Here is a 19,923-nt window from a genome sequence, read left to right as displayed (position 1 = left end):
ACTCTACGCTATCTTCTGCGAGTTCTTGATCGGCATCGAAGTTCTTGTTATCCAAGCAATTTTAACTACCTCCTGAGCGGGGTGAATAGGCGACCATGTCCGACGACGAAGATTACTACGACGACGATTACTCCGGGGACTGGTCGTGGTACGATGACGCGAGCCTAGGCGTTGCTGTAAGTACATAGCATATGAAATGTGTCCCATTCAGTTCCCTTTTATAAGCTATATCTCTGACATTTCATGGTGGGGGTAGGATGATCTCGCCGAGGCTGCCACTTATTCTCCTGTCGCAGTCGACGACCCATCTCTCGATACGTTAGAGAGCTTCAGTGACTGGGAATACTATTCAGACGATTTCTACGATGACGATCCCACGGTTTTGCGCCGACGAGGGACGGCCAATCCCCTACAAGAAGCGGAAAACCAACTCGATGGGCCCCCGAGGAAGAAGAAGCGGAAAGGTTCTATAACTGATGGGATTCCTGAATTGTCGCTGGGACCCGCCGTGGTTGATCTTCCTACGGACATTGCATCTTTCAAAGGCGTCATCTGGAGAAAACCGGATAGCACCGAGCAAAAGCCCGACCTGTATGAGCCTGGCCATGGAGAAAAGGTAGCTCTGTTCAAGGATTGGAGGGAAGTATTCGAGACTTCCCACTATAAGAACGCCTGGTTGCGGGAACCCAGTCCAAAAAACAAAGCAAGAGAAAATGGACACGTTGGTGGTCTCGACGTTCCAAAGAGCACTCTCCGTGAGATCATACCACAGAGCCAGGTGGATACGGTCGTTGGTGAAGAATACGATCTGCCTTTGGATCCGACTAGGGAGGCCTCGTACTCTCCACCGCCCATGTCCATTGGTGAACTGGCGAGGCCTCTTCATGAACCAAAGATCAGAAAAGGCCCACCTTTGAGGACTAAATCCCTGCTTAAGGAAGCCATCTCAGTTGACGACTCTCTGTCACACATGGCGACTCACATGGCGAATCTTCTCCCATCTCCTGAAGAGGAGGTTCCAGATCAGGAGGCAACCTCTCCAGTGCAGGAGCAGGCAGCATTCCAGCAGCTTCTTCGGGTAGAGATATCCGCAGCTTCATCTCCGCCTCCCCCTCTGCTAATCACTCCTAAGCGCCGGAGAGGGAGGAGACCACAAGCATCTATAGCCCTAGAAGAGGAGGGCTCGACTAGGGCCCGCCATCCCAGCAGGGAGGCAAGAGTGGCCGTTGAGAGAGATAATAACAGTCGACAGCGACGGCGATCGAGGATATTTTCGTCATTACAGGAACAGACGCCCCTTAATAACAACAGGAAAAGAAGACCGGCGCCATCGCCTCCTCCCATACCACCTCTACGGAGAAAGAAACGACGAGTGTCTGAGGCTGTGGGAGAGGAGGGCTCGACTGGGGGCCGAGATGCCAAGAAGAATGCAACAGTGGCTAACGGCGTCAAGGAAAATAACAATAATCGACGGCGGTCGGGACGATTGTCTACAGCTGTGGGAGAAGAGACGCCCCGTGGAGCCAAGAAGAATGCAGCAGTGGCCGTTAAGGAAAGTAATAGTGCTCGACGACGATCGGGACGACTGTCTATGGCCGCGGAAGAAGAGGGCTCGGCTGGGCCCCGCGGTGCCAAGAACAAGGCCACTGAGGAAGATATGAGTAGTCGACGGCGATCAGTACGATTATCTACAGCTGTGGAAGAAGAGACGCCCCGTGCTCGTGGTGCCAAGAACAAGGCCACCGAGGAAGAAGATAATAGTAATCGACGGCGCTCGAAGAGATTGTCATTATTACAGGACCAGAGCGCCGTTGCCAGTAATAGGGGTAAGAGGAAGAGAGGACAGGCACTATCGCCTCCTACTCCTTTCCCACCACTACGGAGATCGAAGAAGCCAAGGACGGCCTAGAAGTAGGTACCTAGGTAATACCCATATTAATTGGGTGGGCTTGCTCCACAGGGATTGTCCTGGCGTTGAGGCCTTGATTTATTTTTACGTATAAACTTAATGATTGAGAGTTAATGAGAATTATTCTTCTATTCTATTCCCGTTAGAGGCAGCTGGGCTGGGAATCGAATACTCGCTTATGAATGACACTGACGGAAGAAGTTACATTCCCTTTCTTAACTCCACAACAATAGACAGATAGACTACAAGTTATCCATTATCTCATTCTTTTCCCCTGATTATGACTTATATTCCCTGTTAAAAGCCCGCCCAATCACCATTCGCCTAATCTCGCTCGTCCCGGCCCCGATCTCATACAGCTTCGCATCCCGCAGGAGTCTACCAGCGGCAATCTCATTGATGTAGCCGTTTCCACCCATCAACTGGATAGCGTCGAGGGCGCATTCGGTCGCCCGTTCAGCGGCGTAGAGGATCGCGCCTGCGCAATCCTGTGTCCGGATCACGGTGGTACCGGTCAAGCTGGACTGGTCGATTTGCCGTGCGGTGGCGTAGGTGTAGGCGCGCGAGGCGCAGAGCTTGGTGTACATGTCTGCGAGCTTGCCCTGGATGAGCTGGTTGTGGGCGATGGGTTGGCCGAATTGTTTGCGGGTGTGGGTGTAGGGGAGGACGAGGTCAAGGGCGGCTTGCATGATGCTGGAGGTTGTCAGCGGCTGTCAGCACAACAAAAGGCTCCACCTGCAGGGAAAACAGAGTCTGCGAGGACATACCCCAACGGCCCAGCACTAAGAACGAGTCGCTCCAGATCCAATCCCTCCATGAGGACCTTCACTCCACGATTCACCTCCCCCAGAACATTCTCCTTGGGGACAAAGACATCTTCGAAGATCAACTCTCCCGTGTTGGAGCCACGCATGCCGAGTTTGTCGAGCTTGCGCGCGCACGAGAAGCCCTTGAAGGTCTTTTCGACGACGAAGGCTGTGATGCCTTTTGATCCTTTGTCTGGTTCGGTTTTGGCGTAGACGACGATGTAGTCGGCGTCAGGACCCTGTGAGTTCGCGAAGAAATCAGCTGTCAGCGTGATTCAATAGGAGAAAAAGATAGAAGACAGCGGCAGGTACAACATTTGTGATCCACATCTTCGTGCCATTGAGCAGGAAACCCCCGTCGACAGCTTTGGCAGTCGTCTTCATGCTGACCACATCCGAGCCCGCGGAATGCTCCGACATGGCCAGGGCGCCAATCTTCTCGCCCGAGATCAGGCCCGGAAGGAAGCGAGCTTTCTGTTCCGGAGTGGCGTTCAGGGAGAGCTGATTGACGCAGAGTTGCGAGTGAGCGGCGTACGAGAGACCGATGCTCCCTGAAAAGAAAGAAAGAATCGAGTCAGATGAAGTCATCAGGCAACAGCGCAGGGTTTGTGTCCTACCTGATGCTCTGCTGATCTCTTCCAAGACAGTGCAATGTGCCTGGTAACCCATTCCCAGACCGCCGTATTCCTCGTCCGCGGTGACACCGAGGAAGCTGTTCCAGGAAGCCACATAGAGTCAGCCTGTTTACAGAACCAGCAAACAGAGACAGTTAGGTTGGCTTCCTACCCTGCTTCACCCAGCTTCCTCCACATTTCGGCAGGAAATTCATTTTGCTGATCTGTGCGCGCAGCGACCTCTTCTGGGATCTCTCGTCCTGGGAAGGCGTTAATTTCAATGTCGCTAATTGAAACGAACTTGAAGACATTGCTGGCCAGAAACAGAAGCAATTCCACTAACTTGTAAATTCCTGAACCCTCTCACGCAATTCCTGCAACTCGTCATCGGTAGGCGGGACGAATCCCTTGGGATGTTTTATTACTGTTGACAGAGGTCGCCATGCGGAGCCCCGCAAAACGGATCCCCGCGGGCGGCCAATCGTCCGCCCAGAGGAGGACCGTAAGAGAAGTCGAGGGATCATACTGGGGGAAGACATGGTGAATTGATTCGATGGAGTGGAGAATTATTTTCCTTGTTATTTGAGGTGAATGGTTTGGAAAAGAAAGAAGAAGAGAGAAGCGTAAGACGTCTACCTTAGTAACTGGGCAGGTGATCCTTGACCCTGCGGAGGAAGGGCCTGGAGCTGGCCCCTCGGTTGGACACGGCAATCGTCGCTCTCCGCACCCGCCACCGTCTTGGTTGCTTTCGGTTCGCAAGTTCCTTTTTACTTCACGTACCTCGGACAGTCTATTCTGCTCTTTATTTGGTGCGGTGAGAATCATGGTTTGAATGAATGCAGATAAATAATTAACGACTTCTCTTCAAGTTTCGACTGTCGTTCTCTTCTCCCCCCGCAACGGGTCCCCGCAATGTTGACCCGCCGTGCTCTTCTCCGCAACCTCGCGGGCGAGATCCCCAGACCGCGATGTTATTTATCACCTCGACAACCACCTCGAATACCCTCTCAGCGATGCCAGAGATCACGATTCGTAAGATCAGTGGCGAGTTACACACATCCTCACCATGCCTCCGCCATTTCCGTCCTGCCTACGGCGGTCGACACGTCCTCTCCGGAATTCAAAGAGAACGCCCGACAGATGAACGAGCTCGTGGAGGAAATGTCCCGGTTGCACGCGAAGATCGCGCAGGGAGGTCCGCAGAAAGCAAGAGATAAGCATATTGCGAGAGGCAAAATGCTTCCTCGCGACCGGGTCACCGCTTTGATCGATCCTGGAACCTCTTTCCTCGAGCTCTCCCCCCTGGCTGGACACGAGGTCTATCCCGGCGAGGACGTGCCCGGCGGAGGGATCATTACGGGAATTGGCACCGTCGAGGGCGTGACCTGTATGATTGTCGCCAATGACAGCACCGTCAAGGGGGGCACGTACTATCCGATCACGGTGAAGAAGCACCTGCGCGCGCAGGCCATCGCGCAGGAGAACAAGCTGCCCTGTATCTACCTTGTCGATTCTGGCGGCGCCAATCTGCCGCACCAGGCGGACGTCTTCCCGGACAGAGATCACTTTGGCCGGATTTTCTACAATCAAGCCCGGATGAGCTCGCTCGGGATACCACAGATCTCCGTGGTCATGGGACCGTGTACCGCGGGAGGGGCATACGTTCCCGCAATGAGCGACGAGACAATCATTGTCGAAAACCAGGGGACCATCTTCCTGGCGGGTCCTCCACTGGTGAAAGCGGCCACCGGAGAGGTCGTCTCCGCGGAAGAGCTGGGCGGAGGCCACTTGCACAGCACGATTTCCGGAGTTACGGACTACTTGGCCGTGGACGACGCACATGCCATTGTCCTCGCACGCCGGTCCGTCGCCAATCTCAACTACCCCAAGGCCAGCTTCCCATTATCCCCAACTACGACTACACCCTTCAAGGAACCGCTTTATGACCCCGAAGAACTGGCGGGCATCGTGGGCACCAACCTCCGTCGACAGATCCCAGTGCACGAGGTGATTGCCCGGATCGTCGACGGCAGCGAATTCGCCGAGTTCAAACGCGACTACGGCACCACGCTGGTCACCGGGTTCGCGCGCATCTACGGGATGCAAGTCGGTATCGTGGCCAACAACGGCATTCTGTTCTCCGAGTCCTCGTTGAAGGGAGCGCATTTCATCGAATTGTGTGCTCAGCGCGGGATCCCGCTGGTCTTCTTGCAGAATATCTCAGGGTTCATGGTCGGCGCTGATGCGGAGAAGGGGGGCATTGCGAAGAATGGCGCGAAGCTGGTCACCGCTGTTGCGTGTGCGGACGTGCCTAAGTTTACGGTTGTCTTTGGATCGAGTGCCGGTGCAGGAAATTACGGCATGTGGTGAGTCCACTTTCCGTTATCCCCAGTCCACTTCCCAAAAAAAATCAATGACAAGCTGACATCTTCAGTGGCCGCGCCTACTCCCCCCGACTACTCTTCATGTGGCCCAACGCCAAAATCGGCGTCATGGGCTCGGAGCAACTCACCGCGGTGATGGAAGCAGTAGGCAAGACGGCCGACCCGGCACTGAAATCGCGCATCGACCACGAATCCAAAGCCATCTTTTCGTCGGCCCGGCTCTGGGACGACGGCATTATTCCTCCCGCGCACACGCGACGGGTTCTGGGCATGGGGCTCGCTGCTGCCGCGATGGGCGCGAAGGTGGACAGAAGGAATAAGGACCTGTATCAGACGAAATTTGGTGTGTTCAGGATGTAATCAGTCGATCCATAGGATTCAAGAGATCGTCAGAATTTTTTTTAGCGAACTTGGGCCAAGGTCACGTTCATCATCATTGGACACACGATCATAAGAATATAATATGTACGAGAAAAAAAAAAGAAGACAAAATCAGCCGATTCAAGGCATCTAACTTTTTTGTGCTTTCTTCGAGACAAACAAAAGGCATGACATGATCTCCCGAGTAACATAACATTGCACAGATGTACTGTAGCTGCCAAAAAAAAAAAGTAGATGTCAGGCAACCTTGGCAGAGGTATGAGAGGGTATGTATATGTGATGTGTCGTGGGAATCATGGAAGGAGGAAATGTCTTCGTCAGGAATGAGAAAACATAAAGCGTGGTAAGATAAGGATGAATGGATGGATTTCGACCACGGGACCAGGATAATAAAAAAATGTGCCATCCATTTCACTTTTGCTGAGTAGACGACCTGTCTATCTGTCTGTCTTTCTTCACAACACGACACACTGCCCTCGCCGTTTCGAGTGTCGTAGTCGTTCCCTTTTCCGATCGTGTCGGCTGGACCCTTCCTTCTTCCGCGTCGCGTCGTCCTGCTGTCTCAACTGAGCCGCCTGGAGGTCTTTCCGGATAATCTGCCGGCACAGATCGATAAAGACCTCGTTCACGTTGGCCCGTCGCCGAGCGGACGTCTCATAGTATGGAACATTGCCCCAGCTTTGGGAGAGAGCGAACGCGCGGGCCCGAGAAACCGCCCGATCCTCTTCCAGATCGGATTTATTGCCGACGAGCACCAGGGGCACCTTCTCGTCTTCCTTGATGCGGATGATCTGTTCGCGGATCTCGGACAGTTCGTTTAGGGAGGACATGCTGGTTATGGAGAAGACAAGGAGGAAACCCTGGCCTTGCTTCATATATAGTTCTCTACAAGACGACCCGGGTCAGCATCAACCATCAACAACAGACACATCTTAAAATATGTTACATAGTCGCCGTCGATGATGACCATGTCCCCATGTAGAATGCCGTAGAAGTCAGTATTTTAGGTTATGTACCTCATCGCAGCTACACAGCCAGTTAGCTCTGACGACCACGAATAGCTAGAACCGACAAGACAATGGTTTTAACTTACTGAACTGTTCTGTGCCGGCCGTGTCAAGTCTGCCAGAACCAAATCTGTTAGTTACTTCCATCACGCCGCGGAATGACAGCACGTACATTTCCAGAATACATTGTCGGCCCTACAGCATGTCTGTTAGTAACTCAGATTTGCTACGCTGGGGAAGAGAAAAATGCACTCACATCAACCTCAATCTGCTTCCGGTATGAATCCTCGATCGTTGGGTCATAGCTCTCAATCCACACATTTTGCACGAATTGAGCTGTGCGACAATGAGTATCTTACTTGACGAAGCCCGGTTTCAAGGATACGAATTGCAAAACCCGGAGCGAGTTCATGTCCTTCGTAAGGGGAAATATATACCAGTGAGACAGCTTTTCCCAACGCCACCTGTGGGAGATGATCAGCAAGGAGAGTATTTAGACCTGTGATGGAATTCGCGCATACCGGCACCCAAGACAACTATATGGTATTCTCGTCTGAAACAACAAGGGACGGTCAGTATACATCACAGAATGGCATTGCGTCTAATTGTGACAGGGGCAACGCACCGTGGCTGCATCTGAAGATGGCTTGAAATATGATCACTTGAACTAATGAGGGAGCCCCGAGGGCTCAAGACAAATCAGTCTGGTACAACCCGACGATGCTTTACCGCAATTGAGTCTGGCTGGAGTTCGCTCTAGCTGTGTACAAGTACGGGATGGGACCACCGTCGATCTGCGAGGATTCTCTTCAGACACTTGTCGCCAGAGGACTCAATCCGCTGCTAGATTACTGCCACCGACGCTGAAACGGACGGAGTGACGATTGTCGTCCTTTCACATCGGCGTCCAGCCTTTCCACCCAGACCCCAATTGTATAGCCCCAGCGCCTCTCCCCTTTGCGTTCTGCGGGGGCGAATTGACTCGACGATCGGAGAGCTCGTATATGGGAATCGTCGGATTAGGGCCGAAATGCTCTAAAGAGCAGGTGTTCGTTCAATTGACGGTGATTCGTGCTTTTGACAGGAGGCGCTTGCAGCTGGACCAGCGAAGCCGGAGCGGGAGCTCGGACGAACCAGGAGAAGGGGACCGGGTTGGTCAAGCTCAATTGGGCAGGTTTCTGGCGTCGGGGGCCGGAGATGGTCTGCGAGTTATTCTGCAGAAGCGTCTGCGTTTGATCAGGCAAGCAAGAATCAGAGCAAACAGAACAAGAACGATCGATGATAATAACGCTGTGCGGCGGTGAGAATCTCGATCGTTCGGGTGGGCAAACGGGTCGCCCAAAAGTCCCGCGAACAAACCTAAAATCTCCCGCCGGGTCTCGCGACTTCACAAATATTGAGGATTATCGCCAATAGCACCGTTTGGGCGATACTAGCGACACAGCTTTGCGTTAGCCTGCTCCCAGCTCAGACGCTCGAATGGCAAGACGGTCAAGTTGTCAACTGAAGAGCAGAGTGCTTGCCGGATGCTCAGAACGGGAAGACGGAACAAGAAACAAAAAACACAGCAAAACAAACGGAACTGAGAAATCTGATCATGAGGACAACTCTGTAAATTTGGGATAGGCCCGGGAGTCCATCCATTTCTCCGGCGGCCAGACCACAATGGTCGATCTCCCAATTGAGTCTGGAAACCAGTCTAGCAGCCCGCCAGAGGGGCTCGGATCAAGCGTGCGATCTGCAATATGACCCATCGGAGAGTCGAACACCTGGCGTGGACTAGCGATGGGGAGGATGATGCTGCGAACCGATTTGATGGTGCAGACATAAGGAAACACGATGACATACCAGTTCTGGCGCTGGAGCTCTCTTACCGGCTAGTCTGAAGACGCACTGACTGAGACGCGGCCCAGTTTCAATTCTGAGTTCCTGACGAGTGGAAGAGAGTAGGATCTTACCAACTGGTTAATTAATTGATTATTGTAAGTAGAACCGGAGATGGCGGACGAAATATGAAAGGGTTAGCAGTGAATACAGAGAAGCATGTGAGAGAAGCGAGGTATGCTGGATGTCAGTCAGAGCTTAGACACTCTCCGATGGGAGAGGGAGAGAAGAAGGGGAAGGAACAATTCCATCCGTTAGAGTTCGTCCGAGATCTAGAATTAACGTCAGACCCAGGCTGTCTAGACAGTCTGGCTTGGAATCTGGATCTGGCGCAGTCATCAATTGGACTGATTCTTGACCACCCAAGTTCTGTGGGATGGATATACTTATTTCAGACAAGCTACATACTGTACGGTGTAGACCTCAGTTCTTTTTTTACTACTACTTCTACTTCTGTCCCTGAGTTTCTGCCAATTACCAAGGAGCTCATGTCAGCAGCAGCAGCAAGATTATGGTCAACCTCGTGGGAGGAGTAAACTAAAAAAAAAAATAAAAAAAAAACTCCCCCACCTCGTGCTATGAACTTCTTCCTCACTGATTCCGAGGTATTAATAGCTGATGTTTCATGAACTGAACTAGAGCAGCAGCACCCCAGGCGTTTCCACCATGCCAAGGATTTTGAGACGGTCTACCATAGCATGGGTTCATGCATAATTCTACCATTATACCTCGGTCGAAGCAGATAGAGAGAACTTAATAGGTTAAATCACATGGTGTCTGATGCAGGTGGTGGTTCTTCTAGAGCTCTGTCACAGATAGTTAGGTCCCTGCATCTTGCATGTGCACCGTCTTGGATGTGATGGACCTCCAGCTCATGCAGGATTCGACACGAACTTCACCGGGTCTTCTATGGTACCAAGACTCCCAATATGCACGGGCTGGCCGTTCGTTGTATGCCCGTTCGTTGTATGCACGCTACTGACATGTGGCTACCTAGAAGAACGACATGGGTACCCGGTCTCGGTGTGTAGGACCTGACTGGGTTAGTAGACTTGACTTTCGTCGAGTCTGGATTGGTTGGGTAGGCTGGTGAAGGAGTTTGATTTTAAGATATTTAATTATTCCTATAGTAGTAGTTAGTGGTCAGGTACGAACAGAATCGAAGTGGGTGGGTGGTTCTTTTTTTTTTCGTACCTGCATTAATTATTGGTTGGCGCTTTTGCTATTTTTTACCAGATCAGTAATAAGACGTGAGAAAATGGCCCGGTCTAAGACTCTAATCTAAGCGAATTAATTACGTAGAAAAATCTGGAGCATATCTAGTCTGTAGAACCAAAGGCGCAATGAACTAGGAACAGCGTGGGGGTTTCTAGTCCAAGTCCACGTGATGAAAAAAAAATTATAAATCAGACTAGGCATAGGAATCTTCAGAGACACAATATTTATCCACGCAGTTGGTCAAATTGCGCATGATTGTGGATGGTCTTAGATGGAAACTGATGAAATCATACTCCGTAATATCGAGTCTTTACTGTATTATGGGGAGGAACAAAATGGATTATGAACAGCGTGAGGTTTCTGTTCAAGTCCACGTAAAAGAAGAAAAAGAAACGAAAAGAAGTTATAAATCAGACTAAACATAGGAATCTTCAGAGGCATAGTATTTACCCACGCAGTTGGTCATACTCGGCATGATTGTGGACGGTTTTAAAAGGGAACTGACAAAATAATACGTAATATCGAGTCTCTATTGTACAGTGGGTGGGGTAAATATACCTAACAGAGTAGTATATAATGAGACCAATTCCACCGCGTAGACACAATCCTAGTAGCCAAAAAGCTCTTTAAGATATCTACCTCCTGGTGATGTTTGTCTTGCATCATACAACAAGGCATATCCTGTATCTCAGACAAATCGATATCATCACCATTTGCCCGAGCCAGACAGAGCCGGATTAGGTATCCGTTCACAGAAGCTACTGTGATTGGGCTATTCTAGAAAATTCCAACAAGTTTCACCAATGAAAAAAAGAATACATACCTGCCTGGATAGGATAGGATAGACAGACGAGGTTTGATCGACAGGGGGTACTTAGGTATTAGTCTGGTCGGGTTTGTTACCTACCTAGGTACCTACCTACTTACCTACCTAGGCAGGTAGTTTAGGTATCCATGTACTCCGTACTTAGGTAGGTAGATAGATAGGCGAAATTATTTCTCCGTAATTAATTAAACTTGCAGCTTTGACCGATCCTACATACAGTCCTACTAGGTGCCTAGGTACTATCTTCCATCCAGTCCGGAGACCGGAGCCCCTAGGGTATGGGACTCTATGTAGTACTCTGTAGAGTGTTCAACTTCGGGGAGATTTGGAACGTGAGTGTACCGATCGATCGATTCCCCTATCAGGTAGGTAGTTGAACTCACCTGGGCACCTAATAGATTGGTTACCTAGGTAGGTAGGTCCTTTTGGACCCTGGTCAGAGTTACATGGATTATATGTACGGAGTACGGAGTAGTGTGAATGTATTCTGTGGCCTGCATGCTGCATGCATATGGTGTCAGTCACCTGTCCTGTCCTGTTTTACTCTCTAGAGATGTAATGTACGTCCTTAGTTGGTTCCAAATAGATAGGCACTTATGTCCGGAGCAGGCAGGTAGGTACCGTTTCCTCCTAACACGTCCAATTATTTATTACTGTCACTGGCCATCGAAGCAGTAAATCTTGGTAAGGAGTCGTAGCAAAATTCCGGGGAATATCCTTAGTCAATGCTGGTGGGTATATTTTGTTTGACTGCATATGTATGTACAGTGAATCACAAAGTCCTGACAATGACATATGTATGTATGTATGTATGTATGTATGTATGTATGTACGGTCTCACGGGACTAGAAAAGAAATGATGAGAAATCGACAAGAAGAAGAAAAAAGTCTCTATCTAGGGTATCAATAGTCGGTCGAATAACCGCATAAAGAGTCCTGCTCTTACAGAACCGCATCCAGATCAACATCCTCCGGAGCCTTCCCCGGATCGACTCTCCAATCTTCGTCCGCATAGGACGGACCTCGCGGGGAGTACCGGTCGATAGAAGAAGAGGGGTAGTGTTTTCGGGTGGAGGAGATATTGGGCGTTGGCTTTATGGTCAGGTGTAGGTTTGGTTTTGTCGGTGACGCAACAGACTTGTTGTTGGTGTTGTTGGTAGAGGTGTCCGGTGCAGTCCTTTCTTTCGAGGAGGCCACAGTACTATGAGCGACAGTGCTATGACCGCCACTGTGCAGTTCGAGGGCCTCGAAAACATGCTGGAAGACCTGTTTATCCACGTCCTGCGCCCACAGGAAATCCAAGTGTTCGTATTTGGGGATTTCCCTCACGGTGGTGCGACGCGGTAGCTCTCGGAGCATGACATCGATGTCGACAAGACTGTCGCTACCGCCGTAAATCAACACGACCGGGGATTTGATATTTCTCGTCGGATACTTCACCGGTTTGTAGTATCGACTGCTGGCCCCAATGCTAAAAGGGCCCCGAACCTCGTCATCGTACATCTGGAAGCTCTTGTTGCGAATGATCTGGAACCAGTGAACGACCGATTTGGTGCTGGTGAAGGAATATAGATGAGGGTATGCGGCCAGCTTCTGGGCCTGGCTGATATTGTCGCCGGACCAATTGAAAAGTAGGCGCAACGACACGTCAATGATCCTGACGAAGATCGGAGGATAGAGGATGGCCTGCCACATCGTCGTCGAGCTGAGAATGCTCCGTCGCCCAAATGCGAGAAAGACGACTTGTGGCGAAGCCTTCATCAAGGAGTCCACAACACCGTTGTGGAGTCCCGTAGGAGACATGGCAGGGGCGAGAGCAACAAAGACATCCACCTTCTGATTGAGCACGGGATGAATCGACAGCGTTGCAAACGCTTGGGCGGTGCCTTGGGAGAATCCGATGTACGACAAGGACGGCTGCTTGGTGACTCCCAGGATGTATTCGATGCTATTCGGAATATCGTGGAAAGCAAATTCATCGATCGAGAAGTTCCAGAATTCCGTGGTCGCCGGCGAGCATCGCGTGCTTTTCTTCGAGTATTTGTTTCCCCGATTGTTGCCCAGCCAGACATCGTAGCCTCTCTCGACGAGCTGAAAGGGCAAACAACGTTGCTCGTCGGTGAGGCACACCCAGACCTCGCTATTCATAAGCAGGCCATGGTGGAGGTAGACGACTTTCTTGCGGATGCTGCCTTCTCCGGCATTCACCAACATCCCCTCTTCGCCTTTCCGATAGGGAAGCCGATGTAGGCCAAGAAGATATCCATCGCGCGTTTGCACGATGTGTTCCTCTGCCTCGTAACCAAACAAGGCGCAGAGATCGGCAAAGTCGGACGCGCGCGCAATCGATTCAGCGAGAGTCTTCTGCTTGGCGCGGGAGATGCGACCCTGAGGCGAAGAGAGAAGATTGAATAAGGCTTTGGACTGCTGGTAGCAGAAGCGAATAACCGGTTCCGCTGTTTCTAACTTTAGCTCTATTTACATTTTTGACGGGTAAGAAGTCAGTCTTACGAAGGCATAAGGTTACCAGACGAAGGATCCCTTCCAAGAGCACCAGGGACAGAGAGGCAAAGAGAGCTAGGTATTCGGCCCTGGACAGATACATATCGGTCAGTTTGCAAGACTCACCGCGAGCATTCAATAATGTTTTATGTCACTCATATTCTCTAAGATTTGGCGACGGGCTCTGAATCCCACAAATGTCTTTATCCTCATTTCAAGATGACGCATGACTTGAGCTTACCAGAAGAGCCTTCCAATGAAAGGAACGCGCGGCATAGCGAGCCCTGGCGCCCAATGTCTCGAATCTATGGCATATATGTAACCACGTACAGTAGCAACTCCACATAAACAAATAAACAGAAGAGGAGGGGTAGTGCAAAGGACTTTCTTGGCAAGTGCTATACTTAAAGAACACTAAGTGTCGTGTCAATGAACGACTGGCGGACATACAACACATCCATACTCCTGATGGAATCGGGCCTGTGACGTACTCCATGCGAATGCAACATGTGCCAATCAGGTCACAGCATGATTGCCATTGCCAGGTTGGCTGTATTACGTAATCCGGGGTTCAGCCAGTTATCTGCACCAATCGCAGTGGTGTATTTGCAACCACGCGCTAAGCCATTCTGGGATGTGGCAGGTCCGAGATATCGATCGGAATGGTCGGACGATCGTGTCGTGAGACCGTTGACCATTATCTATTGTGATAGATAGAAAGGTACCTAGGTAGCTAGCTGCTATCGCATCCGTCAAAATGCCTAGCTCGTGCAAAGATATCCGTGAGTATTTTTCTCTTGTCTGAAGATGCGGTGTAATTGAATCGAGATTGCACTGCTGGCCCTTCCCCACGGGATTGAGGCCGCCTGCACGAGTCTTGCAGCTTACTGACTGAAACCTGTAAACTACAGGCAAAGCGCTGGCGCAATGTCTCCAGGAGTCCGACTGCATTATGGTGCAGCGAAATTCCCCACAGGATTGTCTTCGCCCTCCGCTCTCCGACGAACTGCCTACGAGATGCCAACAATTACGGAAAGGTCTTGCGGAATGCAAGTACGTGTCGCTTTATATATATATATATATATAAATGGAATGATCGCCGCTAATATTGAATCTCTCCCAGACGCGGACTGGTCGACATGCGTAAACGCTTCCGTGGTAATGCGCCCATCTCGGTCACCAAGGACCTCGAAAGCGGCAGATCCGCACCGCCCCCGCAGTTATATGCCGGAAAACCCGCATTCGAATCGGTCAAAGAGATCAGCGGAGACGAAGTGCAGATGGACCCGGAGAAAACGAGGGGTTTATAAGCTGTTTTAAAGCGGGACGGGCTTACCACTAAATGGCGGAGTTTGAACAGATGCCGTTATCTATTTATTGTCATCCCCGTGATCAAAATGAGCGGAAATGCGGCTGTATTATATCGAGGAGATTTGCGCTTTTTGCATGGGTCGGAGTTATTATCGATCGTTCTGGCTGGGTTCGATGTGGTGGGATCGGATGATCTGGGAGAGAGAACACGCCGCTCTGTATAGTATTGTTATACCCGGGACTTGTCAGGTCATTCTTCTCATTATTGCAGATGAATCTCGAACACAGATTCCCACAGACGGCTTCATTCAAGCTGCATGCACGCAAGAGCGAATTGTGGTCGCGAGAGAAGCCAACCACCTACCGAGATGAAGGTAAAGAGAAACCAAATTCTAGGCAATCCAAGTAAAATTTACATCCATAAATGCACCGCACATGAAATGAAACGACATATCGGAGTCTCATCCGATTCCGAAGAAAATCATTTGAATACAACAATATTTTTCATTATCCCGTCTTACCCCTCACTGGGTCTTTTTAATCTTCACATCCGCTGCCGAAGCAGGCTCAGAGTAAAGCCAAACAATCACAAACGCGAGGAATCCGGCGATGACGGCCCAAAGACCAGCGATCCAGACCCAGCCGCCGCTGATCTTCCAGCTCCGCGGGTACTCGTTGTGCGCAAAGTGACGGACAGTGACCTCGTGCTTCTCCTCGATATTGGTGAGGAAGGGTCGCCTATAATTGATCCGGAAAGAGAAAATGCCATGCTGGTCGGGGAGAGTAAAAGTGACCCCATAGATGGTGCTATTCTCCGTGCGGTGTTTCGGCAAGAGGTTGAGACGGTGGAATGGGGAGAGCATTGTGAACTCAAGCTGCAACGCATCCTCCGAGGGAACCTCAAAAGGGACATACCGATCGTAGTCGTACTCGGAGAGCTCGATGTTGAATGTCTGAGAGACGTAGTGTTAGTCTAACAGTGAGGAAACTCAGGCACACAAGTCAACGACTTACAATATCGTTCTTAATCCGGTAAATTCTCGGATTCAGCTCGCCGGCGATGTTGCCGTCCTTGTCGCTCAGGTAATGCTCAATCTTCCCCACCTTGAGAACGCCCGCCTCTTTAAAGGTCCAAGCAGTGAGCTGCTTGGCGAAGTCTCGGTTCACTGTGGTTGTTTCCTTCTTGTCGGCTGGTCCCTTGACAGTTGCATCAAACCACTTGTCCTCCAAACTCTCTACGGACCCGAGGACAGTAAAACGAGCCGAGTTTCTGGCCTGAAGGGTCGAAACCAATGCGAGCTGCGAGCCTGTCGCAAAGCTGTCTTCCACAGTGACCGCATCCTCCTTGGGGTTGTAACTATACGCCGTTTCAGGAGCTCGCAGAATGGGAGCGAGAAGAGGACTGTCGTTACCCAGAGACTGTCCCGCCGCCCTAGGAACAGCCAGGATGCCCTCGCCGGAAAAGAATGTCTTCACATCCGGTCTCAAGACACCCGGTCGAGGAAGGAGAAGGACATCGTGCTTCTCAGCCGCGGAAAGGGTGTCGTAGTTGAAATGATCCACCACCATAGAGGTACGGTCAGGAGAGATGTGGATATCAAGCTCGAGAAGGAGAGAGCTGACGGCGCTTGGTATCGCAGACTTGCCGGAGAGCGCGAGGAGAATATTACCATCCTTGTTGATGAAGTCGAGTAACAACTTCGGCGTCAATGCGGGCCCAAGACCTGTTTCTTGGGTCAATTGCTTGCACGCACGTTGTATGGTCACTACAAAACAGAGACAACCCGACCTTTCGACTTGGGAGGGAGAATGAGCAGGTGGTCGTAAGCTTTATCTCCATGTTTAAATAAAGAGAGATCCTCGTTCTTTGGCGACTCGAAGGTGATAGAATAGCCTCGCGCTGTCAGACAAATCAAGTCAATATAAATCAAATATAAATCAAATATAAATCAAATATAAATCACTGAGTTATAAAGACACGAGTCCGCGATTGATTTACCTTCCAGGTCTTCCCAGAATTTGGAATAGAGGCTCTTATCCTCCTCGACTATGACCAGCAAGCGGCTGCCCGAACTACTCAATGCATGCACGGTGCCCCAGAAGCCCAGAAGAAGGAAAAGAAACCACCTCATCTTGAGAGCCTCCGCGCGAGGCGGCGTGAGATGGAATAGGGAAAAAGAAAAGAAGAAAAATCAGAAGGAATTGTTGTTTTTGTTGGCAATTCCAAGCTGTTACTTCCACCTGGCCTGTAGTATGTATTCGCAATCGGCGACGTGTTGCTCCGGATGCCAAGACCAGAGCTGGACCCGCGGGTTTGGTTTGCGATTAGGTATCCGCCGCATTTCCGACTTCAGTCATTCGACCTCATATTCAAACCCTGCAATCAACCTCGCAACGCGTCCACGATCGAGCAGAGAGACTGCAGAGACAGCCTTCTGCCCAATTGGCTGATTCGTCACCGCCGTCGAGTCCACGTTCGGAGATTTCTCGACCCAGACACTAGACTCTCGAAGTGCTTCAGGCACACTATCATATAGCCCACCATGTCGGCTCCGCAATTCTGGTCGACGCCTCTGCGCTACCTCCGCTGGGCCTCTCACGAGAAGCCTGCGATTTTCTATTCCATTGTTGTTGGTTCCTTCGGCCCCGTTGCGCTGGTCACGCTGCCTCCTATCCGACGGTATTTCGGAGATGTTGACCCCGAGCCAATTCCCATGTCATACCCAAGTAAGACCGTCCTGTCGGCTCAGAGATTGCATCAATTCCATTCTTTTCTTTTCTTTTCTTTTTCCTTGCAGTCGGTATTCAAAGTAGTGCGTCGCTAACTTTTCGTGCAATGAAATAGTCCCAAAGGGTCCTCGAGTCATTCCTGAAGGTTTCGACGATGAATAAGCGCATGGAGATTGAAGTGCAAGATAATTGATAGAATGATGATTTGGTCGGAGAGGGTCGGTTGCAGTGCAGTATGCTTGGGAAATCGACGATCTCTGGTTCCCAATGGTGTTGCTTTCGAAAGCCTCAAAGTGAGCTCTTCTAGCAGCAATTGTCGGGCCTATTTTACAGGTCTCGTCGAAGCTTCTTCGCGGCCGACATATTCCGCAATTCCTTTGACAGTCATGGTATCGGTTTTACAGAGGTCCTAGGAGTTATAGTGTACATAAAGATGTCGACATATCCAAAGAAAAATTCTCTTTGTCTGTTCAAAAAAAAAAAGCCCACTCTGGAGTCTTGTGCCTTTGCTTTCTGTCATTTTATATGCTAGAGGGGGCTGTTCTTATTTTGGTCTACCGTTCTAGCACCCACTGACGGATGTAAGATGTGAGATTTTGACATCTGGCACGAAATAATTTCAAAAAAAAAGGACAGTCGTATTTTGATGGAATGCATTTTATTACTTATATATTAAAAATAAAGGTCCTGCTAAATATTGTGCCATCTGCCCCAGGAGGACTCCAGAAACCCATATGAGTTCTACCAGATCTGATGCTCAAGGAATATTGGCACATATCCCAAATACTACGCAATCTGGCACTGGAGCACTCCTGGAATCCGCATGTGTTATTGATCTTGACCAGATCTGATAATTAATAGATATTCAATCTGTTCAAAGAAAAGTCTTATATTTTGTCTCCGTAAAAAAGCACAAATGCTTCACGCAATCTGAAGAACCCCTTAGAAACCATACTCTTGCCAGTTTGAAATTTCTCATGATCACTGCTCTTCTTTGCAAGAATTGATCCATATATACATTCACAGGGAAGTGCTGCTCTCTTCATCCATCTAGAGAGTCATCCCATGTTCTCATTTTCATCCTCTACATCTGATGTCGAAGGGCTCCCGGAACCACTTTCCTGTGCTGAGCTTTCATGACCACTACTGGTGTGATGACCAGTTTCTGGCATGTGATGAGGCTGTCCAGACTCTGCACATTCATCTATGCTGTGTGCAGAGGTGCTGTTGTCAGACTCAGATTCTGCATCTGCCTCACTTTGCACAGAGTCGTCTGCTGCATCATCTGCTGCTGCATGATCCGCTGCGGGGGAGGCCTCCCATGGCATATCAGCCCGAATAACCTCACAGCACGTAAGGTGCTGGAGCTCTCCCTCAGCCTCAACATCAAGCTGGCTCTTATTGACCAGCAGGCTCCTCACATACTTCTTGACTTCGAACTTCAGCATCCTGATCTTGTCATAGAGAATGGTCCGACCTTTGGTGCTCATCTGAAAGAGATTGTGGAAGTTGGCATAGTCCTGAGCATCCAGGTACGCTGAGCCCCCTTGGCCGATGGCGCGGTAGAAGGCAGCTCCTCCATCAGGAGCAACACGATTCCGTCCCTCGGAGACAGCCTGCGAAAACCACTGGCGGTAAATGGCGATGGCCATCCACCAATAGATGTCGTTGGAATAGGCAGTGCGGCTGATATTGTCTCTGCCTGCATGACGCTGGAGAGATTGAGGATAATGCCCCAGAATCCTGATCTCAATGGCCTTCTTCCGTGTCTGAAGTTCTTCGTGTTTCTGCTCACACAGCTGACGCAGGTTGCCAATCAATCGTTTGCGATCATCTTCCGTGATCTGGTTCCATTTCCCAACCAGGTGGATGACGGCGTCACGGAAGATGGAAGGCGAATGGATTCGGACTGAGAGATTACCCATTCTACAGGGTTGGCGGCGATGGAACAGAAAAGAATCTGCCCCTGGCGGAGCAGCGCAATATCAACAGATTGGCGGATTGCGGAAGATGCTCTGATGCTCTCAGCAATGTCCACGAGGCCCATGCAGCTCTCCAACACAGTCTGAATTGTTCTCGTTGATATCTGGGAGGCGGCCGTAAAACGCCCCGAGGAGGTTCCTCCAATGCTTGCAAGTCGTTTCGGGGATCTGGGATCCATAAACACCGGCGAAGGCATCTTTCTCATTTTCATCTCTGACAGGCCGCCCAAAGCTATCCAGCTTCTGTTTTCATTCGCATAAGTGCTATTAGTATAAGGACAAACACCAAGCAAAGAACCATAAAACGTAGAATACGCATCTGGGGGCACCTCGTACCTTGATCTGGAACATGCCATGAGGGTACACCGC

General features: G+C 50.3%; 9 protein-coding genes across 9 annotated transcripts; 4 read left to right on the top strand and 5 right to left on the bottom strand.

Annotated features, from left to right (window-relative positions):
- Positions 1–95: 95 nt before the first annotated feature.
- Positions 96–1,909, top strand: VTN77DRAFT_2815 (uncharacterized protein; the record flags this gene model as incomplete). Its single annotated transcript, XM_069418696.1, has 2 exons — positions 96–176; positions 257–1,909. 2 exons carry the CDS (start codon positions 96–98, stop codon positions 1,907–1,909), a joined length of 1,734 nt encoding a protein of 577 aa, XP_069282296.1.
- Positions 1,910–2,187: 278 nt separating this feature from the next.
- VTN77DRAFT_2814 (uncharacterized protein) lies at positions 2,188–3,853 on the bottom strand (the record flags this gene model as incomplete). The annotated part of the gene is made up of 6 exons (XM_069418695.1): positions 2,188–2,602; positions 2,677–2,954; positions 3,031–3,266; positions 3,333–3,427; positions 3,502–3,589; positions 3,673–3,853. The coding sequence occupies 6 exons, from the start codon at positions 3,851–3,853 to the stop codon at positions 2,188–2,190; spliced, it is 1,293 nt and encodes a 430-aa protein (XP_069282295.1).
- Positions 3,854–4,241: 388 nt separating this feature from the next.
- Positions 4,242–6,073, top strand: VTN77DRAFT_2813 (uncharacterized protein; the record flags this gene model as incomplete). The annotated part of the gene is made up of 2 exons (XM_069418694.1): positions 4,242–5,695; positions 5,764–6,073. The coding sequence occupies 2 exons, from the start codon at positions 4,242–4,244 to the stop codon at positions 6,071–6,073; spliced, it is 1,764 nt and encodes a 587-aa protein (XP_069282294.1).
- Positions 6,074–6,549: 476 nt separating this feature from the next.
- Positions 6,550–7,737, bottom strand: VTN77DRAFT_2812 (uncharacterized protein; the record flags this gene model as incomplete). The annotated part of the gene is made up of 8 exons (XM_069418693.1): positions 6,550–6,979; positions 7,111–7,120; positions 7,188–7,216; positions 7,274–7,296; positions 7,358–7,437; positions 7,539–7,565; positions 7,623–7,654; positions 7,727–7,737. 8 exons carry the CDS (start codon positions 7,735–7,737, stop codon positions 6,550–6,552), a joined length of 642 nt encoding a protein of 213 aa, XP_069282293.1.
- A 4,234-nt stretch (positions 7,738–11,971) lies between these two features.
- On the bottom strand, positions 11,972–13,807 carry VTN77DRAFT_2811 (uncharacterized protein; the record flags this gene model as incomplete). Its single annotated transcript, XM_069418692.1, has 3 exons — positions 11,972–13,485; positions 13,541–13,620; positions 13,773–13,807. The coding sequence occupies 3 exons, from the start codon at positions 13,805–13,807 to the stop codon at positions 11,972–11,974; spliced, it is 1,629 nt and encodes a 542-aa protein (XP_069282292.1).
- A 481-nt stretch (positions 13,808–14,288) lies between these two features.
- VTN77DRAFT_2810 (uncharacterized protein) lies at positions 14,289–14,841 on the top strand (the record flags this gene model as incomplete). The annotated part of the gene is made up of 3 exons (XM_069418691.1): positions 14,289–14,313; positions 14,443–14,584; positions 14,655–14,841. The coding sequence occupies 3 exons, from the start codon at positions 14,289–14,291 to the stop codon at positions 14,839–14,841; spliced, it is 354 nt and encodes a 117-aa protein (XP_069282291.1).
- A 525-nt stretch (positions 14,842–15,366) lies between these two features.
- VTN77DRAFT_2809 (uncharacterized protein) lies at positions 15,367–16,974 on the bottom strand (the record flags this gene model as incomplete). The annotated part of the gene is made up of 4 exons (XM_069418689.1): positions 15,367–15,795; positions 15,857–16,566; positions 16,632–16,742; positions 16,842–16,974. 4 exons carry the CDS (start codon positions 16,972–16,974, stop codon positions 15,367–15,369), a joined length of 1,383 nt encoding a protein of 460 aa, XP_069282290.1.
- A 411-nt stretch (positions 16,975–17,385) lies between these two features.
- VTN77DRAFT_2808 (uncharacterized protein) lies at positions 17,386–17,734 on the top strand (the record flags this gene model as incomplete). Its single annotated transcript, XM_069418688.1, has 2 exons — positions 17,386–17,569; positions 17,688–17,734. 2 exons carry the CDS (start codon positions 17,386–17,388, stop codon positions 17,732–17,734), a joined length of 231 nt encoding a protein of 76 aa, XP_069282289.1.
- Positions 17,735–18,630: 896 nt separating this feature from the next.
- On the bottom strand, positions 18,631–19,497 carry VTN77DRAFT_2807 (uncharacterized protein; the record flags this gene model as incomplete). Its single annotated transcript, XM_069418687.1, has 1 exon — positions 18,631–19,497. One exon carries the CDS (start codon positions 19,495–19,497, stop codon positions 18,631–18,633), a length of 867 nt encoding a protein of 288 aa, XP_069282288.1.
- Positions 19,498–19,923: the final 426 nt, after the last annotated feature.

Source organism: Rasamsonia byssochlamydoides (assembly GCF_041956645.1).
Source record: "Rasamsonia byssochlamydoides strain NRRL 3658 unplaced genomic scaffold VTN77scaffold_2, whole genome shotgun sequence".
NCBI lineage: Eukaryota > Fungi > Ascomycota > Eurotiomycetes > Eurotiales > Trichocomaceae > Rasamsonia > Rasamsonia byssochlamydoides.
This window is presented reverse-complemented; position numbering and strand designations above follow the sequence as displayed.